The following is a 19,734-nucleotide window of genomic DNA, read 5'->3' on the forward strand; positions in this document are numbered from 1 at the left end:
GTCTAGAAACACTGAATATATTTATAGACTGTTTTTATACAGTCCAGCTCTAAATATTTAGCGTTTTTATTTTAAAACTGCGCTCTGGCGTGGAGTGTAATTAACACATGTAATTATAGTACACCTAAAAACATTCTAAATTTACATTAAAAGCGGTCCAGCAACTTTTTTTTTTAATAATAACTAGGTACCTACTTTTGTTTTTAACAAAAGCTGATAAAACATCCATTTTTGAGAGCTGTAATTTTATTAACCTCAGCTATGAATTCAGTATTCAAAAATGTATCTAACATAAAAAATCACGTAACACTAGAGTAACATAATGTATGAAAATTATACAGACATGTAATTACACGTATGCAAATAATAAAAACATAAAAGTCACGTCACTCGTCGCCATCTTTGTGTCTTTACGACTTTAGAAACAATTAGTATGACGCGGTGACCAGCCAGTCAGAATACCGCGGATATTACACAGAGATATTTTAACTCGGTAAACATTGCTAAAGAAAGATAACGCGTGAAATTCATTATCATGTTAAATTACTCATATGAGGTTTGGTAAAAACCTCTTCATAGATAACATTTCCAGTTTAAACTCCAACTTTTGTGTAATTCTTTGTAATACTGAAACCATCATCATCTGTCTAGCTTTTTCCAAACTATGCTGGTGTCGGCTTCCAGTCTAACCGTATGCAGCTGAGTACCAGTGTTTTACAAGGAGCGACTGCCTATCTGACCTCTTCAACCCAGTTACCTGGGCAACCCAATACGTCTTGGTAAGAATGGTTGTCAGACTTACTGGCTTCTGCCGACCCATAATGACTGCCAAAGATATTCAAATGAATTCTTTGGAATAACCTATCAACGTATTAATAAAAATAAGACATATATAAATGACAAATACCATAAATAAAATACAAAATACACATTTAAATAATACTTAAATGTGAAGGAAAATCACCAAACTTGTTCCTAACACAATGATTTATTCCGCGCAACATTATTTAACACTATATTTGCATTTATTATCATTACGAAACATCTATCAAAGAGCAGAAATTTTACTTTTTTGTTACAATAATCTAGCGTTTTGTGACAGCAGATTATTTTGACGTTACATAATTGACGTAATCGGAGGCCAGTAGGACAGGTCGTGTCTTCGCTAAATTGATTGTCACCCTCACTTTCTGCAGTGGATTATAGGGCTCGTTGACTTCTTTACCTAGTTTTTATGTAATTGGACTAGAGAAAAACCGACCAGTGTTCCATTTAGCGGCTTTGTAGCTAGATCGAGTTTATTTTTCATGCTGATATTATAAACTGACACTAACATGTTTGTTTGTCAAAACATTTGAGAGACCATAATGTTGTTTAGACTTTAGAATAACATAACATATAGGCTTTATTTTCTGAAAGGAGTTCCCTCGGAACGCGAGCAGAACTGTAGCAGGGGACACGCTAGGGTATCAGGATCCTACGCTATGCATACACTATCCTATGCTAGTACCTACCTACCTAAAAAATGTCTACAGTAATTTAGCCCAATGTGACGAGGCTTTAACGTAGATAATATACATAATGTTATAAAAGTTATAATCATGGCACAGTTTAACCATGACAATAGCATTTCTTTCATTTGCATAATGCATATGCCGTTGCAACCCATAGCTGCTGGTCAGTTATTCTCAGTTATAACTGTTAGACTTCTAAGTAAGTAGTAGCATGCATTTTATATTATCATCGTCAACCGTGTTATGATATTATAATACTTAGTTTTAAAAGATATTAATGTTATAAGGTTCCTCTCACTTTAGGGTGGGAAAACACCAAATGACAACATCGGCTGTCGTAAAACGTGATTTAAAAAAGTGCTTTGTTTAACACTAGGTTTAGAACATTATCTTTGTTTTAGACGATAGTTTATACCTAGTACTAAAGCCGTAGTTTTTGGGACCACGTTTTATATGAAGGTGGTTACTGACTAAAACCCATCTTTATTCATTCGGGAGCCCTTTGTGTACCACGGCCGCGGTAACTCTTTCGAACAATCCCGGAGCCCCGAGAGTCTCTCCTTTAACATCTACCATATCAAACGGATCTCAGAATGACTCTTTGAAACTCTTTCGAAAAAACCCGCAGTCAAATCAAATACACAGCAGTCTTCACTAAAGTCTGCCAAAGTATTATAAAGTTCCTTAACTTGATGCATGCGATTGTCTTTTGTCAGAACCACAAACTACTGCCCACAGTCATGGTTGAATAACTATTTTTATTGCGCCAATCGTATAATGGTCGAATCGATTAGGAGTGTAATCGAGTCTAATATCGAGTATTTCGCAAACATCAGACTGATTTAAGGAATTTGACATGGAGCTGCTGATTTCTTCAATTGATTTGTAAATATGTGACAGAAACAGAATAAAAGATTGAGTAATTGATAGTAGAAAGGCGAAGTCTTATCAAATATCTTGTTTACTTTTAGATTCAGCGTCGGAAGGAGATGAAAACCTGCGAAATCACATTGGACAGTTTCAGATTGGTTTTCAATTGATTTGGATTGATGGATTTAGCTGACTTCGAAATACCCAAACGTTACTTTCAATTCTGGTAGTATAATATTTAAGATCTAAGCAGTCCTTAAAATTAAGTGTTCTTTGAGTATTCGGCCGCAAATTTTATTTATTTTAAAGTGACCATCAAACCTCACCTATTTATAGACTATTCACCGATTAGGAATCCACGGCCAGACGGTCGGCGGTAAGCGAGGCTTAAGGGTGGCTATTGGCTATTAAGCCGAAATAAAGCCGCTTGGCTTATATAAAACCTGTGAAGGACATCAATTGGGGAGTTAACAATTTTATTGAAGCGGCTCAAATGATGTCACACTTTACAGTGGTTAAAATAATATAGCTTTTTTAAACGTGATTAACTTGGAAGTGGATTGAAAACTAGCCCAGTGCGAGGCCTTAAAGGGCCAAAAAGTTATGTTTAGTGTTTGAGAGCCACCTAAAATATTTATCGTGTTCTTTTTCAGTATTTTTTACTAGAGCAGGAAAACAAATACAACGTCTGCCAAAATGTCGATGTTAGAACTAACACGGTTCACGAGGAAGGTACAGCCTGATGACAGACGAAGAACGAAGTCTTAGTAGGTTGGCCTTAATAGCTCCCTTTTCATCCTTTTCTACGGGACCCTCAAAACTGTCTTTGAAGACACTACTTGTTACACTAAAAAATTCTATCTCTTTCACAATTAAAAGATTATCTTTCAGGAGATTTTTGGAGCGTACATCCAGCACATAGACAAGTAACGGTGTCTGTGAATACTGTAATGACATGTGAGGTATTTACCACGGTCCACCAGCTCGCAACTATCTGCCCCATCATGGTCCACCGCTCCGATAAGTGGAACAAGAGATGCAAGCAGTTTCTATTCAAATTGCATTGTAATATGTAAGTCTTGACATTTGGAGTATCGGATATTTTTGCAAGTTTGTAAATGGCTTAAATTTGGAGGAGAACTTACTGATTTAAGTATAAAAGATATTTTTCTAAAGAAACCTTAAATGAATCTATGTCTTTTCTCAGAATCTAGTCTATCTGTGTACCGAATTTCATTTCAATCGGTTCTTTAGTTTATGTGTGTAAGCGCAACAGAGAGACAGAGTTATTTTCGCGTTTCTAATATTAGTAAACATAAACAATACAGTTAGTAGATATAATAATGTAGGTACTACTTAAGTGAATGAACAAGATTTATTAAAAAAGTATACTCACAACTGACAGATAGATATGGAGGCTACATTACGCCTAGCCAAGCAAGATCGGGTCAACGAAATTTACACAAGTGTGCCCTTTTCAAACTAAAACCTATTGTCTACTACCGGCACTGGCTTACGTAATATTTGGTTTACAAATTCTTTAGCTTATTTGTATAGGTATTTACTATTAGGTAACTATTGTTTTAGACATATCAACTTATCTAATGGACTATTCATTTTTTGAAGTTTGGATTGTCAATTGTTTTTTTTTCACTTTTTGCTGTTGTGTCGGGTGATATAAGTCATGATCTTTCTATAGATACTAACACAATAAAGATGATTTTTTTTGTAGGATTGTTTCAACCCCAGGCCTTCGAAATCGCTAAACTGACCAGACAAATTCTTTCACTGTTGTGAAGCTACGTTTTCCCTGAGTAACATAGGTAGTATATTTAGGATTTATATAGGAGTATATTTATATTTTTTAGTGCGGGCAGTAGTTCCCACGGGACACGAGTGAAACTGCCGTGGGTTCTCTATACATTTAGATATTAAATAGAAAGCTATTTTATTGCCATAAATGGCAAGCATGGTATTGATATTAATAAGTAATATAAAATCATAGAAATACGAATTAATCATAGCGAATAATATCTAAAGTTAATAAAAGTTGTCATAAAATTGTAAGCCACGTTAGTGTACAGTACCGTTACAAAGACATGAGTGTCAGGCTAAACAGTCGGCCTATAGTTTACCCGATGATTGGCAATTGTTTTTTAAAGAAAATCTTGCTATACACATATGGCCTTACTACAAAAACTTAAACAATCTGTTGATCTTTTCTAAAAAAATGACAGATTATGACGTTGAAATAAGGTCGTTTTGCAGCCACACTTTTTAGACAAGTGTTCAAAAGATGTTTAAGTTTGTAGTAATTTTGCTGATCTTTGTAATGTGCGTACCTACTACCATTCATCTTCATACTGATATATGAGCCCGAATAAACTATCGGCCGACAAAAAGTTTGGAGTCTGTATGTTTAAAAGTTAACTGTACTCGTAGTAATAAAGTAAGAAGCAATGGTTTGTAACAAAATACTTTGTCGGTGAAAGCAATGTGTTATTACGTAAGTCAGTTCTCATCGGATTTTAACTTTAGTTGTTTACCGCGGTTTTGCTCATAAAACTGAGGTAGCTACTTGACGATCATGGGTAAGGAGTATCCTATATTCTGCCCTGAGGTACAATCAAGTTTATATGCTGAATTTTATCGAAATTGTGGCAGCCATTGTTCTTTAAATCTGTACTAATATCAACTACATATGTAAATAGATACATATCTATTATAAAGCTGAAGAGTTTTTTTTTGCTTTTTGCTTTGACGTGTTAATCTAAGGAACTACTAGTCCGATTTAAATCAACCTTTCAGTATTAGATAGCCTATCTATCAAGGAGGTTCATACAGGACGCCGCTAAAACCGCTCGTAGAAGCTAGGTTTGAAATAGGTATAAGACTATTTTTTCCTGCGGTCTGAATCAATTCAGAATGAACAAAGTCGCTTTTTCTGACCTTATGTCCCTTTGTACGCTTAAATCTTCAAAACTACGCAACCGATTTTCATGCGTTTTTTTTATTAGATAGAGTGATTGAAGAGGAAAGGTTATAGGTATGTATAATAACATTCATTAAATAGTGTGGAAATACTGTTATCCCAAACGAAGCTGGGGCGGGTCACTAGTACCCATATAAAAGTCAAATAAACAAACAGACAGACAAACACATTAACTAAAGAACATTACCATTACTTAGGACTTGAAACAAACATTTCGATATAGACTGAACTGTTTCAGAGAGATGTTACAACGGCAGTGCAATGGTCATCAGCTTGCATCGTGCACTTAACGAGATCATATTTTGAAATTTTTAATTATTTTGACTGTGAACACATATCGTGGGGATACTGGGATTTGCGAATGTATTTATTCAAGGTAAAAAAAGGTTGAAGCTATAGAGATTTTATTCTAGAAATAGGTACGGAAATCTGGTCATATTTCTAGTATAAATGTACTCTTACAGAAGATAGTATATTGCTTAAAAAAGCTGTCTAGATTTATCTAAGAAAAACACTATTTAGAATGCTACTTAAGTCATCATCCTCCGAGCCAACCATGTTGGGGTCGGCTTCCAGTCTAACCGGCGTAACGACTGCCAAGGATGTTCAATGACAGCCGGGACCTACAGTATAACGTGCCATCCGAAACACAGTCATTGGTGTATAAGATATACTTAGAAAGTACATACAAACTTAGAAAAGATGCATTGGTATTTGCCTGACCTGGAATCGAACCCGCGCCCTCATACTCGAGAGGTTGGTTCTTTGCCCACTAGGCCACCACGACTTTTTTAGAATGCTACTTAAGTACAGGTCCTAATAGTATTTCATTTTATTAGATAATGTTTAAAGTCCAATCCACAAGGTATCATATACACAAGTTTAGCAATTGACGCTTATAAATAAATACGTATTTATTTATTATGCACGTACATTTTATTGTAGGTAATAGCGTAGTAAATTCAAATAATAATTTCGGGTAAGTAATGATTGAAGCAATTTCCTCGTAAATCGTACCCAAGGTTAGACCCCAATTAAGTAAGGATTAAGTATCGAAGATTAATTAAATTTAAGCAGTACCTACATGCCGTCTTATGTGTTTATAGTTCGGTCCAAATATCACTCAACCACCTTGTAAGTTATAGAGTGAGTAACATGTCTTGATAGTTGTGGTATGAGACGTGTAACCTACCCCCCACTACGGCTTAGGAAGTATGAAGTTAGCTTATCCGATACATATTGGACTACTTTGTTCCTAATACTTCTACTGTGTAAACAAATAGTTAACTTATGAACTCCAACGGCACTATTGCACTGTTTAAGTATAAAGATAACTGAATCATAATCAGCTATATGCAATCATGTTCAGCAGTGGACGTCCTATGGCTGAGATGATGATGATGATGAATCAGCTATACCATAGGCTATACCGCCGCCCATTGGTCTAATCGGAGATTTGACAACTGAAAATGTTTTGGTTATCATTATAGCTAAATGTATAACCCACTGTAGATAGACAAGCTGAGATACATTATTCGCATTGTATATTATAATATAGATCTACGAAGCCAGTAAGTCTAACGACCAGTCTTTGCAAGAGGAATTGGATTGCCGGATATCTCTTTGTAAAACACTGCTACTCAGATGCTTCCGTTTAGGCTGGAAGACGTCCCCAAAATAGTTGGGACAAGGGCCCGGGCATCTCCCGGACCCTTTTCCCAATCGTGATATTATTTTCACCATCACTGTCCGAACAAGTATCAAGAACACTGATCTCACTACACTCTCAATAAGCAACTTGATATTACGGCGCTGGACGAAAGGCGACATAAACTATGTCGTCAATATATTTTGTAACCATTTGACATAATTGAAAGACGTTTAAAGGCATTTTAGTACAAATTGGTTGTTGAAATATGTAAGTAGGTAGGTGTGTGGTGTGAGTTTTTATTAAACGGTTTTATTTAGCTTACCCTGTTTGTTTTATTCATTCTTGGGTCAAATTTAGAAATTGAAATTTCAGTGCCTTCCTGTTGTCAGATTGATCTGAAATTTGGTACACACCTTTATTTCCGATGACAATACAATATAGTATATAATATCAATAACATTGTAAATCCAATATGGCCGCCGGCACAAAATGGCGGATAACGTAGATTTTATCAATCCCATCAATATGGGTATCAAATGAAAGGGCTCAACAAGCAGAATACAATATACTATAAAAAATTGAAATCCAAGATGGCGGATAACGTAGGTTTTATCAATCCCATCAATATGGGTATCAAATGAAAGTTCTCAACCAGTAGAATACAATGTACTATATAAAATTAAAATCCAAGATGGCGGCCTCTACAAAATGGCGGATAACTTAGGTTTTATAAATCCCATCAACATGGGTATCAAATGAAAGGACTCAACAAGTAGAATACAATTTACTATAAAAAATGAAATCCAAGATGGCGGCCGCTACAAAATGGCGGATAACGTAGGTTTTATCAATCCCATCAATATGGGTATCAAATGAAAGTTCTCAACCAGTAGAATACAATGTACTATATAAAATTAAAATCCAAGATGGCGGCCTCTACAAAATGGCGGATAACTTAAGTTTTATAAATCCCATCAACATGGGTATCAAATGAAAGGTCTCAACAAGTAGAATACAATTTACTATGCAAAATTGAAATCTAAGATGGCGGATAACGTAGGTTTTATCAATCCCATCAATATGGGTATCAAATGAAAGGGCTCAACAAACAGAATACAATATACTATAAAAAATTAAATCCAAGATGGCGGCCGCTATAAAATGGCGGATAACGTAGGTTTTATCAATCCCATCAACATGGGTATCAAATGAAAGGTCTCAACAAGTAGAATACAATTTACTATGCAAAATTGAAATCTAAGATGGCCGCCGCTACCAAATGGCTGATAACAATTTTTTATCAATCCCACCAATACGGGTATGAAATAAAAGGGCTTCACAAGTAGAAAACTGTCAGTAACTCCAGCGGGGCCCAACAGGGCCAAGGCCTGCCTGGGCTGCGAGATTGTTCGAAAGAGTTATCGCGGCCCTGGTACATAAAAGGCCTACGACGGAACAAAACGGTTTCTAGTCAAGAGTCTGACACTCCCTCACCGCTGCTGACCCACAGCAGGAGAGGTCATGTGATGATTTTTGGGGTTGTTAAAAAAAAAAGTATCTGGAAGGGCTATGTATTGAGGAATTAGATTGTAATAAATTGTCAGGTAAGAGACCGTGTAATAATGATACACTAAATGAATTAGATAGAATGAGGAATATTCGGTACGCATTTTCATTAAATACTAAAAACTAGAAAATAAAAAATCGGTAAAAAAACTTTTAAGTTAAACGGTTTTATCTTATGTGCACTGAAAACTAGAAAATAAAAAAATAGTTACTTACCTGTCAACCTACGTAGGTGGTCCCGGTCATATTAAACTAAAATAAAAACGTGGGGCCCCTGTGAAATCCTACCTATGGCAAAGCATATCTTTATACTTTGGTAGATCATGAGCTCGGCGTTCGCCGGTGAAGCTGCTACGGCTGATTATTGATTGTCAAAATCTCCAGTTACGATTATAGTAAGTCGATGCAATCCACACCTATTATACCTCTAGAAGAAAGTACTACAGCAATAATTAATGGGCCCCACGTTTTATTTTCACCATCACTGTCCGAACAAGTATCAAGAACACTGATCTCACTACACTCTCAATAAGCAACTTGATATTACGGCGCTGGACGAAAGGCGACATAAACTATGTCGTCAATATACACACATCAAAAGTGTCTAGGGATCAAGCATTTTTATGCGGATTTCTTGAGATTGAGATGTGGCTTTGTAATAAATTTATGATTTTATAAATTTATATGGATCCTTTTTGGTGCATTTCATAATTTGAATCAGGAACTGTGAATCAAATTCGAGTAAAAGATGAAAATCAGCTGTCAATATTTTCCCTATAAACACATACAACGCATTGAAGACATTATTAGTGCTACTGTTTCCCTACTACTGATTAAAACCAACGTTATTATGGAGCGGCGACGTCATTTAAGCAGGGAAGAAATGCTCAGAGCCGTGGGAATGATAGAAGCTGGTTCCCGGCAACGTACTGTGGCTTTAGCTCTGAATACAAGTCAGAGTGTTATCAGTCGACTTTGGACACGTTACCGAAGCACTGGTACCGTAGCTGAGCGCCATGGAGGACGGTATCGCTGCACCACACGGAGACAAGACCGATACATTCAAATCTTAACTCGAAGAGCTCCAACAATAACCGCCATGATGTTAGCCGTGAGGCTTCATCACTCTTCAGGGAACTTAATTAGCGACCAAACAGTCAGAAACCGCTTGCATGAAGTGAACCTTCATTCCCGAAGACCGCTACGGGTACCACCTATAGCAATGCACAATCGTAGGATTCGATATCAATGGGCTCTTGAACACAGAAATTGGGCAGAAGAACAATGGCGTTTCGTGTGCTTTTCTGATGAGTCTCGTTTTGGTATGAGACCGGATACAAGACGTATACGACACTGGAGAACCCCTGGACGCCAACAGCGATTAAAATCCTGCCAGGAAGTCCATCCTTATAGTGGTGGAACCATCATGGTATGGGCGGGTATTTGGATCGGCGGAAGAACTGAGTTGATTTGGATCAGAAGCAACCTCAACGCTCAAATTTATGCTGAGACGATTGTATCAGACGTCATCGTTCCTCTACAAGTGCAAATCGGTCCCTTATTTCAGTTAATGCATGATAATGCACGACCGCACACCGCAAGAGTTGTAAGACAGACTCTCGCGGCAGCTAACATCAATGTCCTGCCCTGGCCTGCTCAGTCGCCAGACTTGAACCCGATTGAGCATGCATGGGATATGCTACAGAGAAGAGCTCTGCCGAATATGGAGGGTATCCAGTCGCAAGAAGACCTTTTTTTGTTGTTGCAACGAACATGGGCGGCCATTCCACATCGTGATTTGGATGAACTCATTTTGAGTATGCCAAACCGATGTTCTTGTGTTGTTAGTGTTCGCGGTAGAAACACGGATTATTAATTGTTTAAGTTACCCAATAAACTTTTAAAGAAAACTGTTATTTCAGTCTTTTTTTTCGAACTTTTGTGTTAGTGTTTCAAATGTCAAAAATCCCTTTATTAGGAAAATGGCAAATTTCTTTATTAGTGCAAAGGTGACTTGGTTTATCGTTACTGTGACAAACGAAAACACTTTATTTGATGAATCCTTAAAGAAAATTTTAATTAATATCAATCAGGAGAAAAGTTATTGCAAAAATATATGTTGATCCCTAGACACTTTTGATGTGTGTATTTTGTAACCATTTGACATAATTGAAAGACGTTTAAAGGCATTTTAGTACAAATTGGTTGTTGAAATATGTAAGTAGGTAGGTGTGTGGTGTGAGTTTTTATTGGGTATGTAAGTGTTAATTATATGAATGATAAGTGTAATATACTGTGTCTAATAAGAGTAGAGTAACCTGACAGGCCAGCGGTTTCTAAGACTGCAGGAATCAAATCGGACCAATAGTTCCTGAGATTAGCAAGTTCATAACATGATTAAAAATAACAATAAATGTGTAGGTATATTTAAAAGAAAACAAAAAAACAGAGAGATCGATGTGTACCGAAAAGTCTGAATTAAAAAGTATGCATGACAAGTAAAGATACCATAAATGGTCTTGATACGTCACGAAACCCCTAACATTGAAAGCAATTAACATGTTTTATGAATAGTTTTAGAACATTTATAAATAATTATGTAATCTGGACCTTAGCGTTTACTTTCAACGTTTCACTTTGGAGAAACTTATCATATAAATAAAATTATTACATACAGCATAAAAACTTAATTAGTTATTCTAAGATATGTATGAAGCTTACCTACTCAGCTAGGGTTGCTAAAAAATCTTTTAAAATTATTTTTGACGCACTTTTTTTCACAGCATAAATAAACTGCTTTATAAATAGTGGGAGTGTTTTTCCTCTGATTTCACACACATATCTTGCATTTTACACATTCATTTAAACCGGTGAAAATCAACCAAACAGTTTTTGCACCCACCGGGCCACCTAGCAACTTTTTGCGCTCTAGTGTCAAAATTCTCGTGGTAAAACGCCAAAGCTACTAAACTGTTTAAAATGAAATTCGTACGCTGCTGAGTCTAAAAAAGGACTTAGGTAAGCTTCCTTTTATCCAAGTGCCGAATGGAATCGCAGATAGTTACCGATACAAAGTTACATAAATACATCAAAATAGGCTGAACAAATTTTGACAGCCCTAAGCATTGGGCCATACTGTAACCTCCACAAAGGTAAGTGAGTTTTGCAATTAATTAGTAAGTGTTATTTATTTAGCATGGCAAGATATTTATACGTCTGTTGCCCACGCGAGGCAGATGCGTGTGATCGACGGACTTAAATAGCATTGCCGTGGACATCTACGGTTATTTTTAACGTTTTTATTGGAGCTTTCGGGTTTATTTTCAGTGGGGTATCAATGGGAGGACATAATGTGTCCGTCTGTTTTTCTTAAGTTTATTATTTCTTGAACATTTGCCGAATATACCTACTAGTACTCGTAAAAGATTATAAAAGGTATTGCAAGAAGGATGTGTGGAAAAGTACTAAAGTGTACGAAAAAACTTGCTCTCTCTTATCATCAAGGTTGACAATAATATTTGCGATCGTCCTTAGCTCTATAGATTGCAGCTTATTATTGTAAACTCCAAATTGCACTAACGGCTCATAGAAAATTTCCATTTTAAAAAGTTTGAGCAAAACCTCTATGTATGGCAAAAATTGTCTAGGGTTTGAAAAGATTTGAATAAATATCAGTGTATAGGTCACTAGGAAACCTACGAATGCATATAAAACGATCATTAAAACATAATATTCAACAACTAGTTTAACTCCATTTTTAATGTAAATGGCAGGCGATGCTAATATGTATCTCATGCAGTTTAAACAAGTTTTGAAAATCAATAAAATACTGCATCGTGATTGGTCAAATTTATTTAAAGTTATACTTGAAAACGTTTAATTTTAAATGCTTGCTATGTTTTTTTAATTATTTATTGGTTAACGACCAGACTGTATGGAACGACTAAGCGAGGTAGGATTTTTTAGTTGATCTACATATGTGGTCTTGTGTGTGAAAGGTTGATCCATTTACTTCTTGAACCAAAGCACGACTTAACATCATTTAAAAAGTCGGTACAGGTAATATTACATCAATAATAATAATTTTATAAACAGGTCAAAGCCAGAACTCATTAAAGGGAATCTATCCACTTATCTAGCCACAACTTTGTGAAAAAAAGTGTAGAACGATGATACAATTATTACAACTTGATTTAGCGAAAACATCACAACAGAATGTCACACACACATGATTAATGTATCCATAAAAATAAAGTACTTACCTTTTTAACAAATTCGCCATGGCCACTCGCGTAAAAAAACTTCAAACATCAAGGGCCTTACTACAAAAACTTTAAACCCTGTTTTACACTTGTCTAATAAAATTTTGGCTGCAAAATGAACCATATGTCAACGTCATAATTTGACATTTTTTTAGACAAGGCATAAACTGACGTTTAAAAGTTTTTGTGGTAAGACGGTATATATTTGTTGAAAATTACCACTAAGTACACACAATCCGTCCTTAGTCCATTGCTAACGTATACCTACTATCTAAGAGAAGGTGTTATCATGACAGATCGGGGTATTCTTAACGTTTATCAGATATATAATCTTGGAACAACATGTCAATCATTCAGACACCGCACTTATCTCGCTCTCTTCGTAATATCACTATGAAACATACAGAAAGAAGGTCAGTCTATATTGACACGCACTTTTTGCGAAATTGTCTCTGGTTTCACTTTTTTATTTTAAATTCAAATGTTCGGATTTGAATTTGGAATCAATTGACACGAACACAGATAAATAAAAATATAAGATTTATGGCGCGAAAAAAGTGAGTTATATTTTCCCGTATTTTTCGATATCTTTTCAGTAAATACGTCTACTCAGTATGTAGTCTATCGCTGTAATAAATAGTCCTTTTGTTCTTTACTGCGTTATATCACGCGGCGCGGTGGAATATAATACATTTTCATTGTCACCAGTTGTGGCTGAAAGTATACATGCAAATGCATATTGCCATGATATCATGTGTACGCAAAACAATGCATTCAGCTGTCATCATGATTTTATGACGAAAACTCTGTGTTTTTTTTATTATTTGAGTAATCGGATTCATATGATATTACGTATTACGTAGTAGTTTAATCTGTATCTGAAGTGTAAAAAAATTGCTCGAGTAGTTTTATTAAGCTCATATTTATTTGAAGGGATTTATTATCGAACGGATCCGAACGACTGAAAACTATATAATCGACAGAATTAACAGTCAAATAACTTCGGAAAATTAGGCTTTTGAGACAGTTGGATAAATGAGTAATTACTGGCAGTTGCTATTTGTTTTAATGGCATACGGAGAGCTTAAGTAAAAATCTATTTGTCTTCAAAGATTTTGAAAACTGGACTTCATAAACAAACCTTATTCCATATACTACAAAGACAAGGAATTGTAACAAAACACCGGATCAATCTGATATCTTATAACATAGCTGTGTAGACACAGAAAATACCTAAGTGTCTATAGTAACAAACTAGCCGTTTTCCCGCGGTTTCTCCCGCGTCCCGTGGGAGCTACTGCTCGCACCGGGATAAAATATAGCCTATGTTACTCGCAAATAATATAGCTTTCTAATGGTGAAAGAAAATTTAAAATCGGTTCAGTCGTTTTTGAGTTTATCCATTACAACCAAACAAACAAACAAAGTTTTCCTCTTTATAATATTAGTAGAAGTATAGATAAGTAATTCAACCAATATAATTGTTTATTGAATTTATAATTACTGCACATTACAAAGCTATTTCCCTAATATTTTGAATAGCTGTGCAATAAATAAGACATTTTTTACTCGTACCTTCAAAGCGACCGTGAAGGAACTTTTGTAAGGCCACGAGTTGTTATCTGGTTAATATTTAACTTGTATTAAAAGGTAGGTAATTGTAGTTTTTTGTGTACCTTTGGTAAGTTTGATTTATTTTTGTTAAGCTGGTTATGGCTGATGAATTGGGGACGAAATTACTTTTACAAGACAAGAAAGGTCAGGAAGATGTTTTGGTGAAGTGACTACCTATTAATTTAAGATTTCATACTCAGGTCAGATAAAAAACAACTCTCTAAACAAATAGAAAAGACAAGGCATTGCTCATTTTCTTTGCTAGTCATCATCATCATCCTACCCTTATCCCAATTTTATTTGGGGTCGGCGCATCAAGATTTCTTCTTCCATACTCTGCTAACAGACGTCATCTCACAAGTAACATTCTTTGGCAGCCAATGAAATATTAGTAAATTAGTAGTATTGATGTATTTCCTTACAAACTACCGGAGATTTGGAAACATAAACTAGGCTATCTAGATATACCTAGTTATCTTCGTTAAATCCAACAGAATACTAAGCTGTATTTCAAACAAGAGTAAAAGGAGGATATGTTTAGATATTCCCACTAAATATATTAGACTTACTTAGTATTTGAAATGGTCTGAAACTAGGTGAGTCTACATCGATAAATCTGCGGCGTTCTATAAATTATTAGGAGGTATGGCGCCGAGCGAACAGTCAGTAGCCAGTAGCTAATGAATCAAGCTAAATACTACAGTATATAGATATAGTTATCTACTTTAATTCATCTTTCAATTAATTCAGTCCATCGGGCAGCAAATGCTGCATAATGAATTGTGCAAATTAGTGGACAAATAGCTGTAGCTATTAATTGTAAAATAATATCTAATATTTTTTGACTTATTTATCCCTGTTATATTAAATCAGGAAATATTATGTTAACATTATCAGTTTTCCCTTTTCCCTGATCGTGGTTTTTTGTTGACTAATTATAGTTCAATCACACTCTTTCTGTTCCTGCTATGTATCCCATATGCATGGTGGTGCGGTCAGCTATATTTAAATTGGTTGAAAGAAGTCGATTGATTATCGCTCAATCCTCCGTGTGAGAGGAGGCCTGTGCTCAGCAGTGGGACGATGAAAAAGGCTGTAACTGGTTGAAAGAAATATTTGCAAACATTATGTGATGGTTATTCACTACCAATGATTTGAGTGATGAGATGAAGGTCTAATTACCTACAACTCGCATTACTTAGTTAAATTAAGTGCCCTTTATTTCCACATAAAGCCGCTAAGAAAATTAAAGAAAATATTTACTAACGCTAGAATCCGTCAAAAGTAAATATCTATTAATAACTACAAGTCCGATTTGAAAGAGTTAAAACTACAGGTCCATTTAAAAGACTTGTTCAGTCACATATATGTTAATTTCAGTACGCGAAATAATTCTTAGTTTTTCTTTCGGACGAAACTTCTGCCACCAAAGAATCTGCTTTTCCCTAAGCATAGATATGAAATACTTATTTCATGAAATTTTGCATTTGTCTTTTCGTCTATCATAAGTACCATTATAATTTTTCAGTAATTCACAATTCCTCAAAGAATTCGTGTCAGCGTAATTGAATAACAGGTATTCTCGTTTCAGTTTTTCCTCTACAACTACGTTATATATAATGAATGACGTTCATTTGTCATTGATGATATAACTACTGACTCTGTTCAGAACAATAGCTGTAGTAATTCATCGTTATAGAAATGCAATATAAATAAATGAATTATCTTATTTCGACCGATAAACTATTCTTTGAAATGTCTCATGATTTGGAAAATACACTTTTTTAGAGAAACAAGAATTTTATTTGTACTTTATAAGATAATATTTTCAAATTATAGCATCGTCGTGTCGGCCTAAATACGTCCACTGCTGGGCAAAGACCTCCAAGAATCGCCAGTTCGCAGTTTGAAGGGGACCCACGGTGTGTCTCCCGGGTCGTGAATATACATTTCAAAATCATTTCAACAATTGATATTTCTAACGGCCAGATGACGATGAAGCCAGTTAATGATGATAATAAGTTATATCCACAAGGTCATATCGACCACAGAGGCACAGGATTTTAGCATTTATCCTTCTGATCATAAGGTTGAATTTCACGTAGCTATTTCAAATAAGCCATCGTCAGTAAAATAAGTAGACAGCTATGGGAAATAAGTCAATGATGCTAAAGTCATTCGTAAGTCATTTCATTGAAGAATCAGAACACTGGAGTCATTAGTATCTGCCATTTAGATTACTTGAGATATTTATTTATTTGAGGTAATTGAGACCACTCTTAGATGTCAATATCTGGCTATCTGGTATGTTGGGGCAATCTGTGATAGCACTACCTTCTGCCAGCCATTCCAACCGCGTCATGAGGGAATTACTCCGTGTACCTGGGTACATTTATTTTACATGACGACATGACGTCATCAGTAGTTTAGATATAGCCTTCCTCGAAAAATGGGCTATCATACACTGAAATAATTTTTCAAATCGGTCCAATAATTACTGAGATTTGCACGTTCAAGCAGACAAACAAACTCTTCAGCCTGATAATATTAGTTCAGATTAGCCATGTATCCCGACTTTTATGATAAAAAGTAAAATTATCCGACCCTTTTCACAAAAATAATACGCCTTAGCGAACTTACCCAGTAGTACTTATCCACTCACATAGATACATGTAATACTTATTGTGTTTACTCTTTAGCCCAAGTACTTGAAGTCAAGAGTATGTATTTTAGAAGCATCCATCTAAATGTTGATCCTAAGATTATTCGGCTAGTAACCCCTTGAGTATGGCTTCTGTAAGCCAAACTATTTATATGCTCGCTTCATAACTGAACTATTTATTTATGATAGCTAAATGTGGCTAAATGGTAGCCAGGCGAAATTATTTATGGGACTTCAAAGATGGAGTATTTATATCGTCACCATATGACTAGCCTTTTCCCAATGATGGGTCGGCTTCCAGTCTAACTGGATGCAGCTGAGTACCAGTGTTTTACAAGAAGCGACTGCCTATCTGACCTCTTCAACCCCGTTACCCGGGGAACCAAATACCCATGCTTCAGGCTATTTAAGGAAACAAAATAGAGTTTGTGAAACAGATTGATCTCACATTTATCATTAATTTAATTCTCAGATTTCTCCAGTTCTAATTGAGTAATAAACGAGAAAGTTCAACAGAACTTAAGTAATGTCATGTCCTGATTACTTTAGTCAAAGTTGTTGTTTCTCGGGCACTATGTAGCCGTAGTTTAAATAATAAAGTTATGCAACTATTTCTTGGTGATTGCTCCAATAAAATACTGGTTAACTCAATGATCGTTAACTAACGAGTGTTGGTTTAAATGGCTTATTATGACATGGTAAATTAAGCATTATTTGTATTAAGTAATAGTTAATTTTGTTTTGAGTTCTTTACTTATCGGGATTTCTGTCCAAGCTATCATTATTCATTGGTTCTTCTTCCACAAAGAATTCTCAAAATGATCACCTCGTTGGCCCAAGGCAGTTTGGCTTAATTTACAACTTTTTTAACTCCACATTTCCTCAATTATTTAAACTCATAATAATGTTTATATTTATTAAAATTTAACATAAACAGCAGCGCATGCGGCCTTAATTTGTTACATTTACATAACTTTTTAATTAATTAGAATTTTCGAATGCATAACCTCGATATAATGAATGGAGACCAACAATTTGCAACTTAGTAAGGTGATGGGCTAAAAGTACCGGTTATTTTATTATTATATTTAGTTAAAGTAAGTTTGAACTAGGGTTATTACTTTGATAGCTGATTATTGTGTTTAGCAGCTAGATAAAGTCTACAATCGTCTTCAGTATCTAAACTATCTTCATGACAAACTTGATCTAAATTGTTTCAATTATCAACAGTCAAAGTGAGTGTAACAAACACACTGACATTCGCAATTAAAAATAGCCAGGAAGTTCATTTACGACTACAATTAGGCTTTTGTATTGGTCACTATAGTAATTGCTACCTTCGAAAGTCCCAGATTCGATCTCCAAACCGTGCAGCGATGTTGTCTCCTATAAGTTTACTTCCTTACAGTTACATGAAACTTTCAACACAGGAGATGAATGATAATAATGTGATATATATGTATACAGATCACACGTCACTTCCTATCAGCCTATGCCTCCGGGGAATGCCGGCGTAATGATACCTTATGATAAAATACCTTGAATTTTACGTAACACAGCAATTAGCTATGATAGCCTAAGAGCAGGTGTGTATGTTGCATACACAACACATCGTTTTCCACTACACAGCACTGTGTAAGACTTATGTAGGTAAATAATGACACATATTTACACAGTTTTACAGTTCTGCGCACTTGTTACCGTGTCAATATTTATGACAAGTTAAGGAAATTACATGATGAGTGTGTCTCATTTATTTGGTCATGTGGAATGAGTACTTAGTAATACTAATACCGTCCCCCTTCCCCCTCTTTGGTTCTGTCATTAGAGCCGCAATTGCTATAATGTTGTTAATTAGGACTATCATGCTATTTGTCGTCTAAATTCTAGTTCAAATAAGTGAACGTACTAAACTGTATGAGCTTATGTGCTACAAGTTAATATGCACTTTTCTTAATTAGATGTAAAGAGTAAACAAACAGATAAACAAGGGTATTATTGTTGTTCTATGACTTCTGTACAGTCGCAGCAAGTAATATGATTAACTTATATATCTAATAAAGCAGTCTGTGGCATTTGCCGCTCGCAGCATTTCCATTATCATAGCTACGTAACAATGTCAACAAAACAAACGTTTGGCCGCGATTTGAGGAAAATCTTATGCAGACAACACTCACCGGTGAGGAAATACAGCTGTTTATGTTACACAAGCGACAAATCCACACACAACTGTCCACTGACGCGATATAATTGTTTTATTTCACTTGGTTTTCTCGAGGGGAAAACTAATGAAGTACGTTGTACACGAACTGCGCGCGTATGTGCGACACACGACCTCACTCCGCGGGCGTGGTGGTGCGACTGACGCGCCGGAGTGAGCGCGGCGTGCCCGTCCGTTGGTCCCACCACTCTCGGATAAATTCAGCCGAAGCTGCGTCCGCGCCGGCTGACCGATTCGCCTCGCCAGCTGTTGGACACTCAAAACAATAAGATGCCACTAAATACTGTAATTTTTACCAATTTCAATAACGACGGCGACTTTTTGTATTACATCAAGCCTCTTTTCAATCCCGAGAAAAAAAATGAAACATCAAAAAGTGACA

General features: G+C 35.7%; 1 protein-coding gene across 2 annotated transcripts in view; it reads right to left on the reverse strand.

The window, feature by feature from the left end:
* Positions 1-19,501, reverse strand: part of LOC124644993 (nostrin) — a 75,454-nt gene extending 55,953 nt beyond the window's left edge. Inside the window, exon 1 of one of the 2 annotated variants that reach the window (XM_047184710.1) lies at positions 19,309-19,501. Coding sequence is in view for 1 of the 2 variants with exons in the window: in XM_047184709.1 (XP_047040665.1) it covers positions 12,856-12,875 (20 nt within the window). In the remaining variant the exon portion in view is untranslated. Of the gene's footprint in view, positions 1-12,855; positions 13,001-19,308 lie in introns of those variants that run through there. The other variant, XM_047184709.1, reaches the window with a different exon arrangement.
* Positions 19,502-19,734: the final 233 nt, after the last annotated feature.

The sequence above is a fragment of the Helicoverpa zea genome, chromosome 31 (assembly GCF_022581195.2).
Source record: "Helicoverpa zea isolate HzStark_Cry1AcR chromosome 31, ilHelZeax1.1, whole genome shotgun sequence".
NCBI classification, from domain to species: domain Eukaryota; kingdom Metazoa; phylum Arthropoda; class Insecta; order Lepidoptera; family Noctuidae; genus Helicoverpa; species Helicoverpa zea.